Source organism: Sinocyclocheilus anshuiensis, unplaced genomic scaffold (assembly GCF_001515605.1).
Source record: "Sinocyclocheilus anshuiensis isolate Anshui unplaced genomic scaffold, SAMN03320099.WGS_v1.1 scaffold204, whole genome shotgun sequence".
Lineage (NCBI taxonomy): Eukaryota > Metazoa > Chordata > Actinopteri > Cypriniformes > Cyprinidae > Sinocyclocheilus > Sinocyclocheilus anshuiensis.
The window spans coordinates 996,523-1,019,321 of NW_015557064.1; the positions used below are offsets into that span (position 1 = coordinate 996,523).

At 36.8% G+C, this 22,799-nt stretch overlaps 3 protein-coding genes across 3 annotated transcripts; all 3 read left to right on the forward strand.

Annotated features, from left to right (window-relative positions):
- Positions 1-1,041: 1,041 nt before the first annotated feature.
- LOC107676592 (enoyl-CoA hydratase, mitochondrial-like) lies at positions 1,042-21,063 on the forward strand. Its single transcript, XM_016471168.1, has 9 exons — positions 1,042-1,071; positions 18,576-18,675; positions 19,073-19,270; positions 19,358-19,485; positions 19,576-19,675; positions 19,801-19,905; positions 19,999-20,118; positions 20,279-20,346; positions 20,434-21,063. The coding sequence occupies exons 2-9, from the start codon at positions 18,585-18,587 to the stop codon at positions 20,497-20,499; spliced, it is 876 nt and encodes a 291-aa protein (XP_016326654.1). The 5' UTR covers positions 1,042-1,071; positions 18,576-18,584; the 3' UTR covers positions 20,500-21,063.
- Positions 4,548-9,477, forward strand: LOC107676594 (galectin-related protein B-like). Its single transcript, XM_016471170.1, has 5 exons — positions 4,548-4,793; positions 5,214-5,300; positions 5,390-5,478; positions 7,328-7,517; positions 8,113-9,477. The coding sequence occupies exons 1-5, from the start codon at positions 4,761-4,763 to the stop codon at positions 8,254-8,256; spliced, it is 543 nt and encodes a 180-aa protein (XP_016326656.1). The 5' UTR covers positions 4,548-4,760; the 3' UTR covers positions 8,257-9,477.
- LOC107676593 (uncharacterized) lies at positions 15,182-16,687 on the forward strand. Its single transcript, XM_016471169.1, has 4 exons — positions 15,182-15,281; positions 15,517-15,543; positions 15,718-16,400; positions 16,572-16,687. Exons 1-4 carry the CDS (start codon positions 15,213-15,215, stop codon positions 16,636-16,638), a joined length of 846 nt encoding a protein of 281 aa, XP_016326655.1. The 5' UTR covers positions 15,182-15,212; the 3' UTR covers positions 16,639-16,687.
- Positions 21,064-22,799: the final 1,736 nt, after the last annotated feature.

Consider the following 22,799-nt stretch of genomic DNA (forward strand, 5'->3'; position numbering starts at 1 on the left):
CCAATGGTGATTAAATCTAAAGATCGGTTAGCTCATATCACATCAAACCGTTAAAATTATTATTGTTATACTTTATTCTCAAATTATTAATGTTAACAACATCAGTATTGGTGACTATGAGTATAGTGTGTATAAACGAGAAGATTTCAATTTCTGCACAGTCTAATCTAATTGTCATACTCTTCGAATTTCATATTAAGAAATTATTTTAACCCAAAAAGCAAATTATGCTCCCTTCGAACTGGTTTTCTTTAAAATACAAATCTTTGTAATCCCAGGCTATCTGTAATCAGAAGCACATTTATAACTGGAATATAATTTAATTTCATTCACGTTTCATAAACACATAATCCTTTCTGGATTACAATCTGCCATCAAAATGATACATTTAATTATTCCAGCTGCTGTGAGAAAAGGCTATAAACGATCCGCCACCTGCAGGATCCTCACATGCGATAGCCTAGTAACCGGGATAACTTCTTTATGTTTACAGAAGTGATGTAATGACGCAGTGCCATGCTCGAATTTCACGTGAAAACCTACCCGTACCACTCAAATTAGAAAACATTATTATAAGCTAACCATTGTGAATTGGGCTAAAGTAAGGCGATAGTTTTGAACACTGGCTGGTTATGTACTTGCTCAAATATTGATTTCGGATCATTTTTAACCAAAAAAAGTTACGGACTGCAGCTTTAATAATGACAAAATATTTATTTTTGAGTGAACTATCCCTTTAAATTGAATGAGAGGTAGAAATCAACCTGCCCAAACAGCTGCATTTCTAATTTAATTCTGCTCAGTTCACAGGCCATGAGGCAGACAGTCTTCCTTGTTTCTGTGGAGGCATAGAGAGAAAGAGAGAGAAGAAAGAAGAAGAATGAGAGAGACTGCAAGAGCCTTGCTCTCCCCTCTCTCTCCTCCCCTTCTCCCTGTCAGGTTGGCTTTGTGCAAATATCTGAATGATCTTGTTCTGCTGTGGGAGGGAAAGAAGCCACACCTACAAGCCCAGCTCAGGCAGGCACACAAGCAGTTGCACGTTTATGTAACACACACACACACACACACACACACACACACCAACCCATAGCTGCCCCCTGTGGCTGGAATTTGAATCGTGCACTACAGCGGCATCTTCACCCCTCCTCTGAAGAATAGATGGTAATGCTTTATTTACAGTGTCCATGTTACAGATATTACATGTTACTGTACTTGATTACATATAGTTATGGTTAAATGAATCATTATTATTAAATAAATATACATACATTCATCTGTTTGCAGAATCTGGACAGTCTGATATAGATCATAAATCATAAAGGAAGAATTTCAACACAGAGAGATATTCATTGGCTTAATGTCTGACATTCAAGAAAAAATGTCAAATTAAATTTCAGTTTTCAGGAGAGCAGTTATTTAAACAATTTACACTAAATAATACACTGTTGTCTTTTTCAAAGGTGTCTTTTGTACCATTATAAAACTATTGTGAGGACTGAAAGTAAGGCTGAAATTAATGTTTAACAATATAATAATAGTAAACATTTGAAATACATAGAGAATACATGTTTTACATATTTGAATACTGATACATTAAGCATAGATTGAAAGTTGACCAAATGACTTGGAGTTAGCCAGTGAACTTTCCCAATTTGCCATAATTTTAAATGCATTAGCTGCAAAAGACTTATACATCATCTACATTACATACCAAAAGCAACAGTAATCACCATAACCATTACGTCAGGTGAAACAATTATTGTCAATAAAAGAGCAATATTTAATAGAGCCAAACTTCTAATGTATTTTCCAATCAATACATTACATTATGCATGTTATCAGTATGTATGTTCCTGGGCAAAAACACTACAGCACTGGCATTGTTATCACCATGCTCTGGCTGAGCAGTAGGAGAATTTTAAACTATCTCTTTTAAGTCCCCATGCTTCCTCAAGCATAGCAAATAAATTTTTTGAAATGTAAAGGCTTATGGGTATTCCCCCATTGTGGGATCCTTCAAAACAAGGACCATCCAATCATGCAATAACCACGTTATTTGTTTGTTTGTTTGTTTATAAAGTAATTTATCGTGTTACAACATGCATTGATTTCCTTTTAAAATTCTGAATTTGTATTTTATTTTTTAATGCCAAAATACACTGTTAATATTGAATTTACGGTTAAAAAAGCTTGCAATTTGTTGCCCTGTAGAATTAAGTCAATTCAATAAAATTATTCATTATGATTTAGCCATAATAAATCATATTTTTGACTTGATAAATGTAAAATGTAATAAATGAATAAAATCTATTTTAAATATTTTTTTAAGTTACCTGAAACACAAACAAGGACTGTGAATTTAAAACAATGGTGGATAATGTAAGATTTAAAGGCAGCAGACATACAGACCCCACAGAAGCTTAGAAGTTTCACTAGAATGAAAGTTTGCCATATAACAGTGAGCTTATGCCGGGTTACATTTGTATCAAAGGTCACGGAGAGTTAATTATTATGAAGGACGCTGAGCCCTAAAGGATGGAGCCAAGACTGTCAGACTTGCTGGATTTTTAAACCTGTTGCATAACACGGGATTCGCTATCAGACACTTCATTCAGATCAATGCAGTTTTATATGGTGTGTTGCTGTGAATGTGTTTGCAATGTTTTGGCAGTCATGTGATTGTACATTAATTCATGTGATCTTGTATTTGTGACCGTGTGTGTGTGTGTGTGTGTGTGTGTGTTGAGGGGAAAGGCCCTGAGTGAGGAGCCAGAACAGGAAGTAAGAAACAGACCACACAGCTGCTACATGGAGAGAGTGGGTGTGAGGAAGTGTGTGGGAGCTTGACATTCACAAAAACACACAATAAGCCATATTCAGTGAGGGAGTGAGACAGAGAAAAAGAAACAGATTGCAATATATTGATATGGGGGAAGCAGACTGAAAGAAAGATCTTGAATATGACATCCTAAATTCTAAGTTTATTACAGCTGTTCACCGGATGTTTATTCCATTAATGCCCGGGAACACTTCCAACAGCATTTTCTACAGTTAGTCATATTAGCAGGTGACGGTTAATGTCAGTTAGAGGATCATACATTGGCGTCATGTGTGGCAGGTGGGTGAGGTGTCCAGCAGGCCCAAGCGGGCACGATCAGAGCATGGCGGGCAGTGCCAGGTCTGTCTGTGGTGCTTTCCGCCGGAGCAGATGAGGAGAATGGAGCCGTGGGAGAGCAGTGCAGAGTGACTGCAGCATTAACCTAATTACAGTCTGGCCCTGCTAAATAAACACTTATTAAATTTGCATGCTCAAATACACTTCTGGACAGTGCAGGTCACAGTGCATGCAGCCTTATGCTGTCACCCAAAAGTCCACACTTTGTTAAAGAATATTCATTCGTTTTAAAAGGATATGATGTAATGACCCTACTCAAAATAAAATGATATATAAAATAAAAATAAATAAATATTTAAAAAATAACATATAAAATTACATTTGTCCAAGGTGTTTCCCTCTACAACCCAAAATGCTTGGATAGGACCCAGCATACCATGACTCTGCAAAGTGGTTTGGAAATAAAATTTAAAATAAAATAAATAAAATTCATGTATTTTAGAAGATATAAAATAATAATGTACTTATTTATTTAGATGCAGGGCCAATGGGAAGTGGAATTCTTATAGAAGTTATTTAAGCACCACACAACCACACTCTCTGACCAAAACCTCAAGCTCTCATTTAGGTGGTTAACTGCAGTTAACAGTTTGTACAAAGGGTCTGGTTTAGTTGGACCTTGTTAGCCTCTGCTGGTAGATGCAGTAACTACACCAACTGCTTCTGAAAAGCATCTTTCTCCATTGACAGCCGTTCAAAATTAGCCATGTTCTGACTTTACGCACTAAACACTTCACAAGACGTTGATTGAGGTACTAGAGTTGTGTGGATTATTGTGATGTTTTATCAACAGTTTGGACTCATTATGACGGCACCCATTTACTGCAGAGTATATTATTGTTGAGCAAGTGATGTAATGCTCCAAATCTGTTCCGATGAAGAAACAAACTCATCTACATCTTGGATGGACCGAGGGTGAGTTAAATGTTCAGCAAATTTGAACTTTTATTTCACCGTGTTCCACTATAACACGATCACTACTGCGGTGCCATTCTTGTCATCTGCCACTAGGGGTCTCCCTCTCCCCGCTCGTCGAGGGCGCACATTTCAAAGATCAGAAACATACTGGAACAATGTAAATTCTTTCTCTCAGAATTAACCAACAAAATCCAACACAACAAACAAAACAAATGCAAATCAATTAATATGTTTACCTACCAGCAAATATTCGAGTAATAGGCCTATTAACAAAATATGAGTCATTACAAACATTTCAAATTCCAGTGACAGTATCCTGGACCTTTAAGAAAGAAAATTGCCATGTTTTTAAATAAAAAGGCGTTTAACTGTAGCCACTTATTATTCTGTTGGTAGTTATGTTCAGGTCCAATGAGATTTGAGCAGATTAGGTTCATATAGAGGCTGGATTAACCTCCACCCGTACAATAATCCGCGTCAGCATATTTCTTTGACACGTAGCTACACAATAGAGTTGTTTCTTAATTCGTTTCGAGAATTTCTGTTTGTTTTACAGTTTTCTTCTTGAATTTAGGCACCTTGCAGCTCCCTGTCCAGTCTGCCACGACACTGACAGATTCCTGGGCTGGACCGCCTTTGATAAGCATCCTATGGTATTTTGTTCAAGATGGCGGTGGCGAGCATGGAAAAGGACGCGATAGTAAGTCACAAATACCTTTGAAATCTTACAATGCTTCAGATTTTCGTAAAATAGCCGTTATTGTTAATAAAACCGATTCATTTAATAAGAAGCGCAGTGGAAATCAGTTTGCATCACATGCGACGAGATGACTCGTTCATTTCTCACACCTAGAGTTGAAAAAAATCATAATGATTTTGTTAAAATGCAGATGTGGAAGACCGGAAGGACAAAGAATACTTCAAGCGTTCTTTTAGCTCTGATGTATGTAGTGCACATCATGTTTTTTTCATCAGTCTTTAAAGCTTTAGTGCAGATGTAGAAGCCGTGTCGTTTTATTGTTAAAATCTTTTGCGTCTACAATACAGCGCTCGTGTTTTATTGCATTCCTCATATTTAAGTGCTTTTGTAACTTGTAAATCTTCTCTTTCTCATCTGAAGAACACCGAAGATGATGTTCACCTTACTAATTCGTTTGGAGATTCTGGGCTTATCTCCCCTGATAAAGAAGACATCTCTCGTATTCTGGTAGAGATGATGTTTAAAAAGCATCTTTGTTATCTTATGCTATAGTTTGTGTTGCATTGATTTTTTTTGTTCCCCATCTGACATACCAGACAGTTCCTTTCAGTGGACGGATCAGAGGTGGGATGAGGCCTGGGAAGAAAATCATAATAATGGGCATCATTGATCCAGAGCCAGACAGGTATGTTTTCATATCAAAATTGCATACATTTAAGAATGTACACATTCTAGCAGTTGCAAATAGTTACATCAGACAGAAGCTCTGTCTCAAAACCTTGTAGGCTCCCTTAAACTGCATTTTTTGGGCATCATGGGTCTATATGCTGTCTTGACAGGCAGCACTATGTTTTGAGAAACTGAGCCTCTTGTTTCAGGTTGCATTGGGTTGTAGATCTGCTTGAGACGCACTGCTTAGTGATGATGGGTGTTTATATTAGCTGTTAAGGAAACCAATATCAAAACCGTGAGAGCATTGGGTGTGTCTTGGAAACATAACATTTTAGTATGTTGATTCAAATAATCAGTGGTAAATCTTTTGATTCACAGGTAGTTCACGTTCACCTTATGTTGTTCGAGCCTGTATGATTTTCTTCTATTGTAGGGTGATCTATACATAAATATGGGTATAGATATATACACGCACACCTTTAGGGGTACATTTACTAACATTCTCAGTCACCATTCACGTTGTTGCAGTTGCACTGCTGCTTCATTTATGCATATGCATGCAGTTTTGAAGCTTAAGTATTTAGGTAAGGAAGTGGAGCGCTAACTGGCATGTACCATATGAGAGCCTAAGAATGGGCAAAACTGAAAAGACTTAACATTTGTTTGTGATATTACACAGTTTAAAAATTCGGGCTTGGTAAGAAGTATTTTATATATATATATATATATTTTTTTTTGGTTGTTTGTTTAATTGAAAGTTCTTTTATGCTCATCAAGTCTGCATATATTTGCTCAAAATACACTAAAAACAGGCATGTTGTGGATAAATTATTTAATTTGAATATATTTCAAAGTGTAACTTTTTCCTGTGTTGGAAAAGCTGCATTATTGGCAACCATTACTCCAGTCTTCAGTGTCACATGATCCTTCAGAAATCATTCTAATATGCTGATTTGCTGATCAAGAAACATTTCTTTAGTTGAAAACAATTGTGCTGCTTAATTTTTTGTGGTGTTGGTAACCTTATTACATTTTGCTTTCAGGATTCTTTGAATATAAAGTTCAAAACATTTGCATTTTGACAAATCTTTTGTAACATATGTCTTTACTTTCACTTGTTTAATGTAATTCATTCTTGGTGAATAATATTAATTGAATTTATATAAATATTAATTTATATTTTTTAACCTCAAACTTTAAAACAGTAGTGTAGTTTAATGTTTCTTTAAAACTAGTTCCAAATGCTTTTTGCATTTATGCATTTGGGAGACACTTTTATCCAAAGTGACTTGGAATGCGTTAACAGTATGCATTTTGACGGTATCGTTCTCTGGGAATCATTTTTGTGCTGGTCTTTTTTTTAAAATTTTTTTTTTGAGAGTATAGTAATGGTTCCTGACCTGAGAGGATTTAGTAGTTTGTTAAACTGGTGGGTTAGTCTTTAAATTGTAATTATGCAGCAATTTTAATTAAGCGTGCCCAATACGGTCCTGATATATCAATGGTTAAGTGGTACTAATGTGTCATTTCAGCTGAGGAATTCAGCCTTTCTAAACAAGACTGCTGATCCATTAGGAATGCACTGTGATGCTCATTCAATGCGGTGGTGATGGATGCCAATGCAGGCCTAAATTACTATGAATTCATGGAAAGTAGATGCATGCTATTTCTCTGTAATGTTTGATAAATTGGCACACAGTTTGTAATGCTTCATCATGCAACACTTGTCATATGTTTATGATGACATAAGATAGAAAACATATTTGAACCGATGAATGAATCTTTAAAAAAACAAGAACTTTAGGCAGTGCATTGCACCAGAAATGGGCTGTTTACATGCTTGATGTTTGTTTTCTGCACAGCTTTGACATCAGTTTGACCTGTGGTAACAGTGAGGAGAAAGATGATGAAGAGCTCACTGATGTGGCCCTTCAACTCCGCGCACGATTCACCGAAAGGCAGTTCCTGAGGAATGCACGGGTTTCTGGGAAATGGAGTGAGGAAGAGGCACCCATAGCTTACTTCCCCTTCATCCCGGACCAGCCTTTTAGGGTAATGAGCTGAAACACTGACATCTACATGCTTTCTAATCTGAGATCTCTAATCTGCACGAAGCATGAGTCCAGGGTTGTGTGCAAAACCGATGGCAGCTGCCTCATTGCTTAGTCAGTCAGACTTAACAGACACCACTGTTGTATGCAGGTATCTCTTCAGACAGAAGGAAGTACCCACATAATGTGATGCCTAGTGGAAATCTGAAATGAAGTGGCAAATCTCACAATACATTTATTCACAAGGGATACATTAAATTGATTAAATGTGACCGTAAAGGTGTTGTTACAAATAATTTTATTTTTAATAAATTCTTTTGAACTTTCCGGTCATCAAATAATCTTGAAAAAAAATTGTATAGCCAATTACAGAATTATTCTGTATGGCAGAGAGTTTGTTTGTAATTGGGGTTGAAGGCGAACCAAAAGATGGGTCACTGTTTGCAAATGTTGAGCTGAGATAAGCAGTCATGCAAAGTAAGACAAGTACTTCCTTTCAACACATTGTCCACAATGCCTCTCAGTGACTGACAAAGGATTCTTTTGATTTGATCTCATTTTGCTCTTTCTCTCCTCTCCTTTCCACATTTATACAGATTGAGATCCATTGTGAGCACCAGCGTTTTAGGATCTTTGTGGATGGACACCAGCTCTTTGACTTTTATCACAAAGTAAAGTCTTTGCCGGCCATTAATATGATCCGGATAGTTGGGAGTCTTCAGATCACCAAGCTGGGCTAACCAAGCACACCTGCGCACACGCCAGAAAGGACTTCTCACAGGTGACCATCTGCACCTGTGCGTTTGCCGCAGCTCTCACAAAGACATCAACAACATCTGCATTTTCACTTTTCTTTTGCCCTCCAACCTAGAATTGTAATGATTTCTGAGTATTGTATCATAACCGGTTGGTGAATGGTTGCAATATCAGATGTGTGTTTTCCAGTGTCTTTGTGTCACATTGTAGCTTATTTGTTTAGCTTCAGTCATTTTTCAGGGATTGCTCACTTTGATATGCACTCTGTGGCAGTAACATACGCCACTGGGATTTAGCTGCTCTCCATAGACACTGCCAATGTACTTCTGCTTGTAGTCTAGCAGTGTAGTTTCAAAATGATCCAAAACTCAGGAAATCAGATAAAGTTAATTTTACTTCATTTCATTCTGATGACAAATTAGCTTTAAATTATTATTAGATACTCTGAAATGCTTTGGCTCTAAGATCTCAGATTCAGCATTTGCCGTTCCACCTGGGTTTTATTTGCATTATTTAATCTTAATAATTAAAATATTTTGGAAGGAAGATGTTATTTTATATCCAAATTGTGTAGCAGGGTTTATGGTAGACTTCTAAATGGCGCACATTTCCTTTCCTGTGTCTGTTCATTGCAACTATTCATTTTTGGGAAATATATATGTTACACTGAAATTTTGTTGAGCGTAGGGCTGCCCCCTAATAGTCGACTAACCATTAGTCAACAAGAAGAGGCTTAGTCTATCAAAAATGTATTAATCGCTTAGTCGCAGGAAAGAAAAAAAAAATCCACAGGAAGTGGTGAAGTTACGTAGTGGCGTGGCGGACAGATTATTAACAGCTGGTCTATGTCGTAATTACAGTACATCAAGACATCAAAATGTTTGTTTCGTTCATCAACCTCAAATGTGGCTTATCTAAAACATGCAAGTAGTAGCAACATGGCTGCTTGCTCTAACGTTAACCCAGAAAAATGTGTGCTATTCAAGTGTTTGTGGCGTGTGGAAGCTGAATAGTAGTGCGCTCACTGCATGACAGTTAACTTGGAGGCACCAGTGCGATCATTTGCATTTAACTTAATACTGTCATTTTTGCTCTTAGCCTCTTACAGAGCAATACATCTTTTGAATTTGTAAAAGGTTTACTTGTATTTGTGTGCAGTGCACTCACAATAACAACAAAACGTTGTGCTTTTGTAAAATAATGAAAGCAAACAGGGTGCGCTTTCTGCCATCTAGGGCTCTGTGAACTTGAGCATGTAAAAAAAACAAATTAACCGAAACTCTGTGCTTGCCACACAGACATGAAAAATATATCTATAGAAATTTCAATTTCTACTTTTTAATGATCCAATTCAAATGGAAAACAAATATTTCAGATTGTGTAATCTGTATGAAACGTGCATGTCCACTGTGGAGATGACAAGTCGGTGTCGGCAACTTCATTGCTGCAGCTGAAAATACAGAAAACACTTGTTTATCAATTAATTATTATTATGTTAAGGCAGTCTTGCTGTTTTTTCCCCCTGACGCATTCATCATTTTTTCTGCCAGTGTGCTGTGGCAAGCTTTATGTGTGCGCTTGAGCACTGATAGGCTATAGGCAGTTAAAGGCTCATTATTATGAATTATATGGTTTATTAATATAAACATGCGATTAGTCAACTAATTGCTAAAAATGAACGACTACTAATTGACTAGAAAAATCTTTAGTCAAGGGCAGCCCTAGTAGAATGTCACATGAGGATTATTTATTGAGGTAGAGGACTTTTTTATTTTAGGAAATTTGATCATCCAGTCATTCTCTTACAAGCCAGCACAGTATTTAAGTACAACAGTATAATGTTAAATCATTGACAACCAAACCAACAAAATTATTGCTTTTGGACACAGATGTTTAATTACATTGTTTTCTGTGAGGAATGACTTCAGTGCTGCAGTTTTGCAAAAAAATAACTCTGCTTATCTGTTTACACTTTATTATAAGCACCTCGTAAAAAAATTGAAGGAGCAGGTATAATAGGGCTGAATTGTTTCTTGAATGTACCGTCATCCACTGATAGGCCTCGTAATAGCTTAGCTGTGGGTGTAAAGTGAGCGTCTTCAGTCTTCAAAAAGAAACTATTATTCTCTCCTCCTCCTTCGTACTCATAATGTCACTCCTCTTAATATAAACACAAAATGAATGGTCAGCATATTTCCTGTATTCAGCAGTGCTTTTTGCTCCGAACCTCTGCCCTGTACACCCACAATGCTGTCCACTCGGTTGTCTTCTGCTCAACTTCCATTTGTAGGATTGGATTAGTATGATAGCAGTGATTATTATTGCTACTTATTACATTACAGTATCCAAAAAAACACTTCTTGCTTCATTTTCATGACATGCATATATGTACACTACCATTCAAAAGTTTGGGATTTTTTTTATTTATTTTTTTTAGTTTTTGAGACTGCATTTATTTGATTGTAACTGCAGTAAAAACAATAATATTGTTTGTGTGAAATATTTCAATTTAAATTAACTTTTTTTATTCCTGTGATGGGATGACAAAGCTGAATTTTCATTTGATCCTTCAGAAATACCATTCTGTTATGCTGATTTGATGCTCAAGAAACATTTATTATTATCAATGCTGAGAACATCTGTGCTGCTTAATATTTTTGTGGAAACTGTGATATTAAGTGGTATTAATTTCTTTAAAGGGGTCATATGATATTGCTAAAAAGAACATTATTTGGTGTAATTAAATGTTTATGCGGTTTAAGGTTAAAAAAAAACAACATTATTTTCCACATACTGTACATTATTGTTTCTCCTCTATGCCCCGCCTTTCTGAAACGTGTCGATTTTTACAAAGCTCATCGGTCTGAAAAGCGAGGTGTGCTCTGATTGGCCAGCTATCCAGTGCACTGTGATTGGCCGAATACCTCAAGTGTGTGACTGAAATGTTACGCCCCTACCATATTGTGATGCCGTGTCCCGGCCGGAGCGACGAGACAAAAACAATAAAACCCATTATAAACGAGGCATTTGTTGCATCCAGTGGGGACATAATTATGGATAATAATGACTTGTACTGTCTTTTTACGCATTGCGTATTGCGCCGCGTAAACATAAAACCATGTCTGCATTTGTGATCGGAGAAATGACAAACAACAAGCCCTACTCTACACTGCCCAAAACTCGCTTTTGAATCATCAGTGGCAAATTCTTTAAATATGAAAACGTACTTGCAGTCTGTGAGTCAGAATAGCCGGCATTGTTGTCTACTCTCCCAGGATCAGGAAACGGTCCTCCATAAAATGCGCTGCACACATCTGAATATTTGGGTTGAACTGTTCTGGAACAGTGTTGTAAATACAATTTAACCACTGATTTCTAGTCGTGTCCTCTTTAGGAAGGCCAAACAAAGTATTTTCGCTTTCCCAACGAAACACACAGCGTATTCACAACATGGCGGCGGCGGTGGTAGCAACAATAAAGTTATGCCTTCTTTCTTTGCGTGAACATTTGGGCGGTGTTATGCAAATCTTCCCACATCGTGACATAGACATGTGGGGGCGTGTTTAAACGAGGCGTTTTAGGAGGGCGTGGACCAGTCTTAACTTTTACAAAGAATAAAAGTTAAATAAAACTCTCTTTGGGTTTGAGACTTTAGTCTTTGCAACTTTAGGGATCTTATCTATTCATGGACCGCTTGTAACACTCCAAAGAGAAAGGAAAACTTGAAATCACATCCTATGACCCCTTTAAAAAAAAATTACTGACCCAAAACTTTTGAACGGTGGTGTATGTAGTACTACTGTCACATTAATTCTTGTGTTGATGAATGTTCCCTGTGCTGTAGTGACAGAGTCAGGAATGTTTCTTATTAATCAGTATTACTGTATATTCAGTATTATGGTCAATTATGGCTATTGTAATATTTTCTAATATTATACTTATACTCAGTCTGTGTCCTGGAACTCATTGAAATAGAGGCAGTGACGAATGAAGTTGAAGGGCTGCTGTTTTTGTGTGCTTTACTGGTCGATTAACTTGACTGAATTTCATGTGATGGAATAATGCTATTACATGCCAGAGAGTACTTGAGACCAGCCAAAAAACATTTGTCCACATCATAGTCTGGTCAACATTGAAGTCAGAAGATTGAGATTGAGTGCAATAGGAAACTTGTATTAAAGATCCTTACTCTGCTGAGAAGGTACTTCTGATAGAAAACTCCAGCTAAATAAGGTATTGTACATTTAATGTGAAGTAGGTCATTTTTATACTTGGCTGATTTTCCTCTGCAGTTGTTTGTCTCTCAAACTCGTGCAGACTTTGTTTAATTGAGATTGAGAATCGGTATGGCAGCACAAGCAATATGGTCCTTGACCACACACCCATCTGACATGTTGTGGCAAACGCACTTCTATTTGACATACTAAGCAACTGAAACATGGTCATCTGGACCAATGTGATACACTTAACACAATTGCTATTTAACTGCTAAATCAGTAAGTTGTGAGCTTCATTCTGTCTGCTGCTGTTTTAACATTTAAATGCTGACCATTCTGAGCATCATTTAGTCTCTGAACAATGTGTGTAAAATTACACCTGGATAACTGAAAAATGGGGAGGGAGAATCTGTATTTACAAAAATTACAGGTGAGAAAGAACATAAGGAGAGAATGTAAATAGTGTTGACTATGCTTCAAGAAACTTTAGTATATTCATAGATTTTGTTAATGTATTTGGCAGACGCTGTTATCCAAAGTGACTTACAGTTTATTGACGTTTTAACAAACTGTGCATTTCTCCCTATGATCCTACTAATAGTCCCGATTACTGATACCAGTTCTAATGCTTCCATCTTTATTGCTGTCTCTTGTCTTGTATCTCAAAATGACCAATCTTTCAAACTGGTTCACATTTATGAGGGTTGAAAATGAATGTCCTGGTTGTAAACTACTGTTATGAAGCCTTCAAACTTTGGATGTACATATATTAAACAGGGCCTCTGTATGCTTAATTTGTTTTTACTATATGTATTTTTTGCTACTGCAATGTCTTAACACTAAAGAGTGTTTGTATGGTGAATGTGATATTTAGTCTGAGTTTTCACTGGTTACCAGTTCATCAACATTTTAGTTGATTTCTTTAGATTCTAGGTAGCATGGTACACATTTCTTTTTCCTTTTCAGAGCTTTGTTTTTAGAGCTTAATATGCCAGTTCTTTTATTTAAAGAGAATATTTCAGACGTGTTTATGTATTTCTAAAGTGGCCCATTACTTAGAGGTAGTTTGTGTTGTTGGATGTAGTTGCACAATCAATTTCATGGATTAAAACCTGCAGTTGGTTGCAGAGTTGGTTCAGTGTGCTTTTCAAAACTTGGTATTTATCAGAAATGTGCCTGTTGAAATATGGCATTGGTGTTTGGGATCTAAAATTGTATTCTTACTAATGATTTACACCAGCTGAGTTAAATTTTGACTTGCCCTTTTATTTATTCTTTTTGTAATGCACTTCATGTATGGTACAAGTGCTCCTATTGAAACTAAATCAATAAAAACAAACAATAAATCCATAATTTGCTAAGGTATGAAATGTTTGTCATCAAGAATCCCCTGTAAAATACTTCAGTGTGTATATATAGTACAACTAAAGGGAAACATTTGGGTGAAAAAAAGTGTATGCGTGAATAAAAATGTGCATTACAAATACCTAAAAGTACACTTGTGGTGATTAATTCTGTTTTTAAAATTTGTCATCTGGATAATCATAAACTAGTTAATGTCAATGCACTGTGTTTTGATTTTAAAGGTAAGATTTGGATATTTTGTATTTTGTGAATTTTGTAACCTCCATGAATTTCGGTACTTTTATAATGGATTTGCAGACCAATAAATCAGTAACTTAACAGATTCTGAAGTCTTTTAATGTGTCCTGTGTAAGCACTGAACATAAGCTTGACCTGGGGGGTATTCCAGAAAGCAGGTTATGTGGGTATGTTTAAGGGTGAGTTAGTAAGCGGATAAACTCAGCTTTCAGTTCCAAAAACACAGGTAACGTTCAGTATATGTAAGTAGCTAATTATTCTCTGAACATGACCTGCTCCGTCAGGAGTAGGTCATGTTTCAGGGTTAGTTTGCTTCAGAGCTATCAGCGCATGCGTGACCTATTGACGAGACTCCAGTGGGCGTGGCGGACTGCGCACAATATTATATATTTTTATAGTTATCAAATATTACATATGTTAATTAGAAAGCACTATAAGTAATAAATAAGGTAATATTATATTCTAATGTTATTATATTTATTTTATTGTCATATATAATGGTTATCGAATAGTTATCAAGTAAGCAAGGTTTGGGTTAATCAACCAAGAGTTCAGGGTATATGTGACGGTAAATTAACCTGGCTTTCTGAAATACACCCCTGATCTTTAAAACCGCTTGGCGGTTTACTATGGAATTATTTTTGTGTCAATAAAAATGAACGTAACTTAATAAAACTGAACGTAACTTTTCCTGAAACTATCAAAAATATGCCATTACAAAAGAAGAAAAACACAATGAAAATGAAAAAATGAACTCAGTCGCACAAATTGAACATGCTCTTCAAAGATGTTTCATTCTTTGTTAATGATTTTCAAAGATTCGTTTTTGCAAATCGTGCATTTTGAATGCGTTGCCACAGATTTCGTTTACGCTTCGCAAATTTTCGTTTACTGTTTTGACACAAACCTCTCGTGGGGGCGGGCTTAACAGCGATCTACTCTGATTGGCTAGAGAGCTTTTGATGGACAGCTGCTCTCTGACCTGGAAGTACAGACGTCACCCAGTGGGGCGCGCATATTGGAAAGCTGTCGCGGTGATTTGTGTGCAATACGTCGTGCTTTGTTTATATTATTAAGTATGTAATAATATTTGTCCTTCGGTCGTCTCTTGGTCTGTAAAGATGAGCTCTCAGGAGAGACACGGAGCGGCATCATCTTCCTCCTCAGCTTGTCCCTCAAGGCAGCTTGAAGTAAGGTCGTGTTAATAAAGTAATCAATAACATCGATAAAAGTTTTATTAATGTACAGTGTGCAACAGTTCTGGCTTTATTTGACACATTTATTGTTTAAAAACTTGATAAAGTTTTATTGATTTATTGTTTAAAAACTTTTTATGTATACCAAGATACAGTGTGTATAGATATAAATATAAAATAGAAATAATATGTTTGCCTAATCTTCTTTTCTTTTAATGCTACTTGTCAGGACCAAAGACAAATGTCACTTTTCCAGGTAGGCACTGAATGATGGTATATAAATTATAAAGCTTAATAGGGTAAAACTGGTTTGCTAGTCCTTATATTGACTTAAATATCCTAAAGGGGCTGTTTTTTTTGTTTGTTTTTTAAGATTTTATTGGATTTTAATTACACATTAATGCTTACTAGGCATTGTTTATATCTGCAGGAACAAGTGCAAGAAGACATTTTACAGCATATGCTGACAAGGTTTAGCTTGATTTTTCGGAATGAAACTTTAGATTTGGATTACCTCCTGGATACTGCTCAGCAAGAACTGGATTTGGCAATTACTGCATCAAATCATGTCAACATCCCAGAAGCTTTAATTATGGGTCTACAGGAGCTAATCAACATAATTCATGTAAATGTAAGTTCTGAAGAAACTTCAACAACTGCATCTGATATTGTAACCTGCACTTGGGGAAACGTCGGACGCCCACGTTTGGATATCAGAAGGGATGACCTTGAGGAACTCCTTCATACTGCTCTCCCTGTAGAACATCTTTCTCGGATCTGTGGCGTTTCTAGAAGCACAATAAACAGAAGATTGAAGGAACACACCCTGTCTATCAGAGCCTGCTATTCCAACATATCAGATGAAGAACTTGATCATGTTGTGAGATCAATAAAAATAAGAATGCCACACGCTGGTTACAGACTAATGAAAGGTGAACTTTTGGCTAGAGGGCACCAGATACAGTGGCACAGGATGAAGGCCTCTATGCGACAGGTGGATGGAGCTGGAATTTTGGCCAGAATGGTTCAGCTTGGTTTTATAGCTCGCAGAAGTTACTCTGTTCCTGCACCATTGTCCCTAGTTCATGTGGACACCAACCATAAGCTAATCACGTGAATATTTTCTCTCTTACACTCACTTGCATGTACACATATACAGAAAATCTTACTTTTTTCTTTACATAATGACACATGTACACACATTAAACATGCCTTCAGATATACCCTAAACTAAATGACTGCAAACAAACAGCATAGTCTTATGTTCATATTTTTGTTTTTTAGATTCAATATTGTGACATTTGGTGGGATTGATGGTTTCTCAAGAAAGGTACTGTTGGTCAAGCTCTGACTTTGTTCTGTTTTGAAACTTAAAGGGATAGTTCCCACAAAAATGAAAACTGCCATAATTTACTCACCCTCCACTTGTTCCAAACCTATATAAGTTTCTCTCTTCTGCTGAATGCAAAAGAAGATATTTTAGGTAAACAGACAGTTGATGGTAGCCATTGACTTTAGATTTGGATTACCTCCTGGATACTGCTCAGCAAGAACTGGATTTGGCAATTACTGCATCAAATCATGTCAACATCCCAGAAGCTTTAATTACAGGTCTACATGAACTACTATGGAAATCAGTGGCTGCTGTCAACTGTTTGGTTAGCAACATTATTCAAAATATCTTCTTTGGTGTTCAGCAGAAGAGAGAAACTCATATAGGTTTGGAACAAGTGGAGGGTATGTAAATGGTGAGTAAATTTAAATTTTTGGGTGAACTACCGCTTTAAATGCCTGGTTTCACAGATAGGGCTTAGATTAAGCCAGCAGTAGGCTTTAGTTAAACTAGAACTTTTAAGTAGCTTTAATAAAGGGGCCGTTAGACCATTACTGGGTTATTAGGCATGTTAATGTGTGGCATTACAATACAGTGTTTGCTGTTTTGTAAGCATGCTGAACAAAAGTCTTTTTTTGTTGTTGTTTTTTTAAAGAATTGAGCGTCTGTGGTGTGATGTTTGGTCAGCTGTCACTGTCAAAATACTATGAAATCCTGCATGCAATGGTAGAAGATGGAGTGCTTGGATCTATCAAATGAACTACACCTCTTTTGTGTGCACTACACAATTCTTCCACGGCTGAAATCTGACCTGAAGTGCTTCATTGGGAGCTGGAACAACCATCCTGTCAGAACCAAAGGAAATCTTTCACCAAATCAGCTTTGGTGTATCGGAATGTTGCAGACACCAGTAGTTGAGCCAGATGTAGAGGTATTCTTTAATCATATAATGTCATCTATATATAATCTATAAAATTCTTAATTTCCTCACCCTTATTTAATTAAAAACCTGTGTGAATTATTTTTTTGTGTGGATCTTAAGGTATTTGGCATATTTAACTGTTTTTCATTTCCCTTTGTAAATGTGCCTTACTTGACCACTTGTGATTTGTATAAATTAAAACACATCTTAATACAAGATTTGAACATGAGCAAAGTTACATGAGTTTATAACAACATGAATGCAAGTCATTGCCAGTATTTCAAAACAGTTGGCATTTTTTGACCTACTTAATATTTCTTTGATTTTGCAGATAATAGAGCAACTGTTTCAGCAGCAAACTTCTGATACTGACCCAGAAGATGGTGTGGTGGTTCCAGAGATCCAATGCCCTTTATCTGAACAGAGCCTTGCTATTCTGCAGGGATTAATTGATCCCGACATCATCACTGAACGACCGCATGGACTTTAATTATATAGACAACAAGAACAGCTGAGATAATGTTCAAAATATCTTTCTACAGAAAAAAATCTACTTAATTTTCTGTTTTTATAGACTCCTCATGCAAGTCTAATCTAAACCATGTTCGATGAACTATTTCTTTAATGACTTAAATTCTTTAATGACACTTACCGAAACAGGCCAGTTACGTTCATTTTTATTGACAAAAATAATTCCATACTGATCAGCCGTTGTTTTGTGCTGGCAATACAAAAACAGAAAAGGGCAGTACATTTGGCACAATGCGAAGTTCATTCACAAAAGTGACCAATAGAGGGAGCTATACGCGCAAAAACGTACCGTTGCCATCTATTATTTTCTATATAATACTTGTGTTAAAACGAGATCTAACCAAAGTATTAAAAAGGGAATATAAAACCATTAACTCTTTAAACCTCTTTGAAAGAGGGTATTGTGGAATCACTGAAGGGGTATCTGGCATCCTGACTGCGCAGTGACGTATCCATTGAGAGCCAACCAGCGCGACTCCAGCGTCGCAGTCACCGTTGACCCCACACAGCCATGGCGCTGCTCTGCAGACCCACAGGGTTACTTCTCAAACACAGTAAACTGCTACCCTCTGCATTCGCAGCAACAAGGCAATGCAGTTCAGGTAACCGAAATAATGTCTCCGTAAAATTAATGGCTTCATTTTCAATGTCACTCTCGAGTTTTGTTTTGGTTGGAAACTTGCGTCATTTGCCTGCGCTGGTTCTGTTACTGCTGAATGTGTTGTACTAGTAGTACCTGCTACTTAATAATGGAAAAACTGAGCTTTATAGTAGCTGCAATTACATTTTTTGTGTGATTGTTTACAGTTGAAACATATTTAAGAATAAAATAATAATAGTGCGAATAGTAGAGATATCTCCAAAATAAAAAGCCATGACAGCTTGTGAACTCTGAGGTGATATATGCCAAATCAATACTGGTTTATAGTATTAAAAAAAAAAAAAATAGCATGGATCCATTGTGAGTTCATTTGACCCCCACCTTCATCTCTATTGCAGGTGGCCAGTATCAGTACATACTAGTTGACAAAAAGGGTGAAAAGAAGAATGTTGGTTTCATCCAACTGAACAGACCAAAGGCCCTGAATGCTCTTTGTGATGGGCTTATGATGGAGGTGGGCAAAGCCCTTGATGCATTTGAGGCTGACAGCGAAGTGGGAGCAGTTGTCGTCACAGGAAGCGAAAAAGCCTTCGCAGGTGTAAAAACTGTCTGTGAAATTAGTTGTGTGTTATATAGAATTGTTTCGGATTGATTGTGTTTTATTGAACCATTTGCTTTCATAGCTGGAGCTGATATTAAAGAGATGCAGAATCGAACCTTTCAAGAGTGCTATGGTGGAAACTTCTTGGCACATTGGAATAGGGTATCAACGGTCAAAAAGCCTGTTATTGCTGCTGTCAATGGGTTTGCGGTAGGTAAATGATTTAAATGCATTCACTAGAAGGACTGTTTAAACCTTATTCCCACTCAAGCATAAACATAAAATTATTGTCCTGTCCAGCTTGGTGGAGGATGTGAGTTTGCCATGATGTGCGACATAATCTATGCTGGGGAGAAAGCACAGTTTGGACAGCCAGAAATCCTGCTCGGGACCATTCCTGGTACAATAACGCATCAGTTTTTTGGTTATGTTGATTCATTGTTGAAGAATAATTATGAATGGGAAGGGAATACTAAACAAAAAAAAAACAAGGCAGCTGAAATGACACGATTTCTTTGGCTCCAGGTGCTGGTGGCACTCAGAGGCTTACAAGAGCAGTGGGAAAATCCCTTGCAATGGAGATGGTTCTCACAGGAGACCGAATCTCAGCTCAGGAGGCAAAACAGTCTGGTTTGTCTTTCAAACTTTCTTTTGCCCTACACTACAGGTTCTTTCTTCTTCTCTCACTTAAAGAAGTGGACTATAATGTATTCATCTTCATAGGTCTGGTAAGTAAAGTGTTTCCTGTGGATCAGCTGGTTTCAGAAGCGATCAAATGTGGAGAGAAAATAGCTGGCAATTCCAAACTTGTCTCAGCAATGGCAAAGGAAGCTGTTAACGCAGGTAAGAGTTTCATTAAAGAGATAGTTGATACTTTTATTGTTGAAATATATTCTGCTCATGTTTCATGAATGACTTACATTAGTCTCATGGAGTTAAAAAATACAAACAGTCCTGTGCATTCATTTAGAAACTGACAGTTTTATTTGACCTTTAATTACAGCATTTGAACTGAGTTTAGCTGAGGGCAATCGACTTGAAAAAAGATTGTTCCATGCAACCTTTGCAACGGTACGTCACTTTTCTTCCACTTATTCATTTCCTTTTTTGAGGAAAAAGATTACTTAATTCTTGAACTTGCTCTGTTCTAATTTTCAGGAGGACAGAAAGGAGGGCATGACTGCTTTTGTCGAGAAGCGAAAGGCTGCTTTCCAGGACAATTAAAATTCCAGTGGAAAATACTGAGGTGTTTAGTTTGTGATCAAATGCTGTTGTTATAGTACTCTGCTTTGCCTTAATTTTCTCATCAAGTGTTTCTGAAAAACATCACAATCTATACCTTTGGGTTGACAGACTTACATGTAGTTCAATGAGCTTACATTTAGCTTAGTTTATACATTACCCATTTCTAATCAATGTCTGGGTATTGTTGATGGTCTTGTATTATCACCTTGAAACCTTCTTTATTGATACTCTATAGAGCCAGTACAGTAACTCGTTTATGCTTTGTGCTAATTTACACTTTAACAGTTAAGAGAGAGAAAATGCCATTGCCACAACCTTCCTAAACTGTTTGTAATTACTGTACAACACTGTTCAAAGTTTTGCAGAACCCCTCTGATTTGACTTTGTATGTTGATATGGCCCTTTATTTGACTGAAATTCATTGGGAAAAGACGTGAGACCTCGCAATTCCACTTTGTACACTCTAGATGGTGCTGTGGGTGTATTTTCAGTCTCTCGTTCAGCTTATCATTGAGGTAATAAAGTCGCTGTAGTAGGCTAATATCTTTGTAGTGATATTTTTAAAATTATATATCTGATATTTGACTAAATAATTTAGGTGTAATGTAATATTATTAAGTGTTTTAATTTGATATAGTGCAAAATAGGGGTTTGGGGGACACTACGAATTATAGTGTTTATAAATATAGCGCAATGCAGGTTTCGTGCGGCATAGCGAAGTTTGTTTATTACCAACGACAGGATCAACATATAGCAAAAACTCTTTTAAAAAATCATCTAACTTAGTTCTTAGAAACCAGGTCATCACATAGGCCTACGTTTTAACATATCACTCTATTGAAACGATGATTTATAATAACAATATATTTTTTTTAATCTTAATTTTTTTAAATGTTACTTAAATAACTTGCCATTTGTAGGCCTATTCGTTTTTCAATAACTTAAATGCAAATTAATTTATGAAATGTCGCAGTTTTTTTAACTAAACCGCTAAACTTTCTAGTTACTGATGAATAAGTGAAATGCGCTTAATCATAACTTTCATCAGTTGTCAGGTTAAAGATCACCAGAGAACTTACAACCCACTTTTACGTATTAAACACTGACTATTTAATGTGAAATAGGCCTACAGCGTCCAGAAGGACCACAGCAAATGTAATTAAAGGAAGAACCTATTCATCTCAATTGCACATCAACTCGGACCATTTTCTCACTTAAAAATCTCGGCTTTTTTTCGCACGGCGTCTTTCCAAGCGCTCTCAAACGTCCATAGCCTAATTGATTTTAATTTTCATTCAATATTCCCTCAGACTCCAGCTTTCTTCTCAGCCCCTGGAACAAAACTTTTTAAAGAGGAGAAAAAAAGTTCTCTCCACATACCGCAACAGCACAAAGGTCTCCTTAAAGACAGCAAAAGAGAGGTTCCACTTTGAAGTCTATCCCCTGCTAACGAAAGGTCAAAATAATAAATGTAGACCGAATTGAGGCGCTCAGCGCAGACAAAAGGGGCAAAACGTTACATTTTGGCAGAGGCAGCTCCTCATAGCGTGATAAACTCATTTTAAACAGCAGAACCAAAGAGGGAGCAGCATGGTTCCTCAGTAAAAGAAAAGCGCTTTGAACTGATCAGACAGTCTTGGCTCCTCCGAATGTCTTTTCTTCCGTCAGTCTTCCATCTTTCCACTTTCACTCTACATTTCACAGCTGCAAAGCCTCCACACACCTCTTTTGGAGCAAATTTCCCTGAATTACAACAACATCACCAGCAGTTCCTCTTCATCAGTAGCAGCTGCACGTCTTTTAGGTGGCGTTCTTCATTTAGGCGCGAGTTTAACTTCATGTAGCTTTCTAATTAATTTTTTTCCAAATAAATGTCCCAGCTTGATAGGGAAAAAATCCTCACATTTTTCTTAATGACAATACAATTTGCTTAGACATTTGATACTTTACTGTGTAGCACTTGATCTTGTGGGAATTTAATTTAACACCGTTGTCGAACGTCAAGAGCAATAACGTACAATTTCACGCGCAGAAGGCCTGTGGCCGGGGATCTTTGAAAATCAGTTTAGAGTTGTAATTTCAGTCACACTGCAGATGATGGGCTTGAGTAGCTACACGGATCTTTCCTCAACATTTTAGATTACCTTAAGTTTTATATCAAGTTAGCCTAATGGTTCACACTGTGCGCAAAATTACAATGCTTGGTCGTTGCAGGCCTGTAAATCATGCATGTAATAAAGTGAAATAATGATTTTGAAAACACCTGTTGATAGAATCTG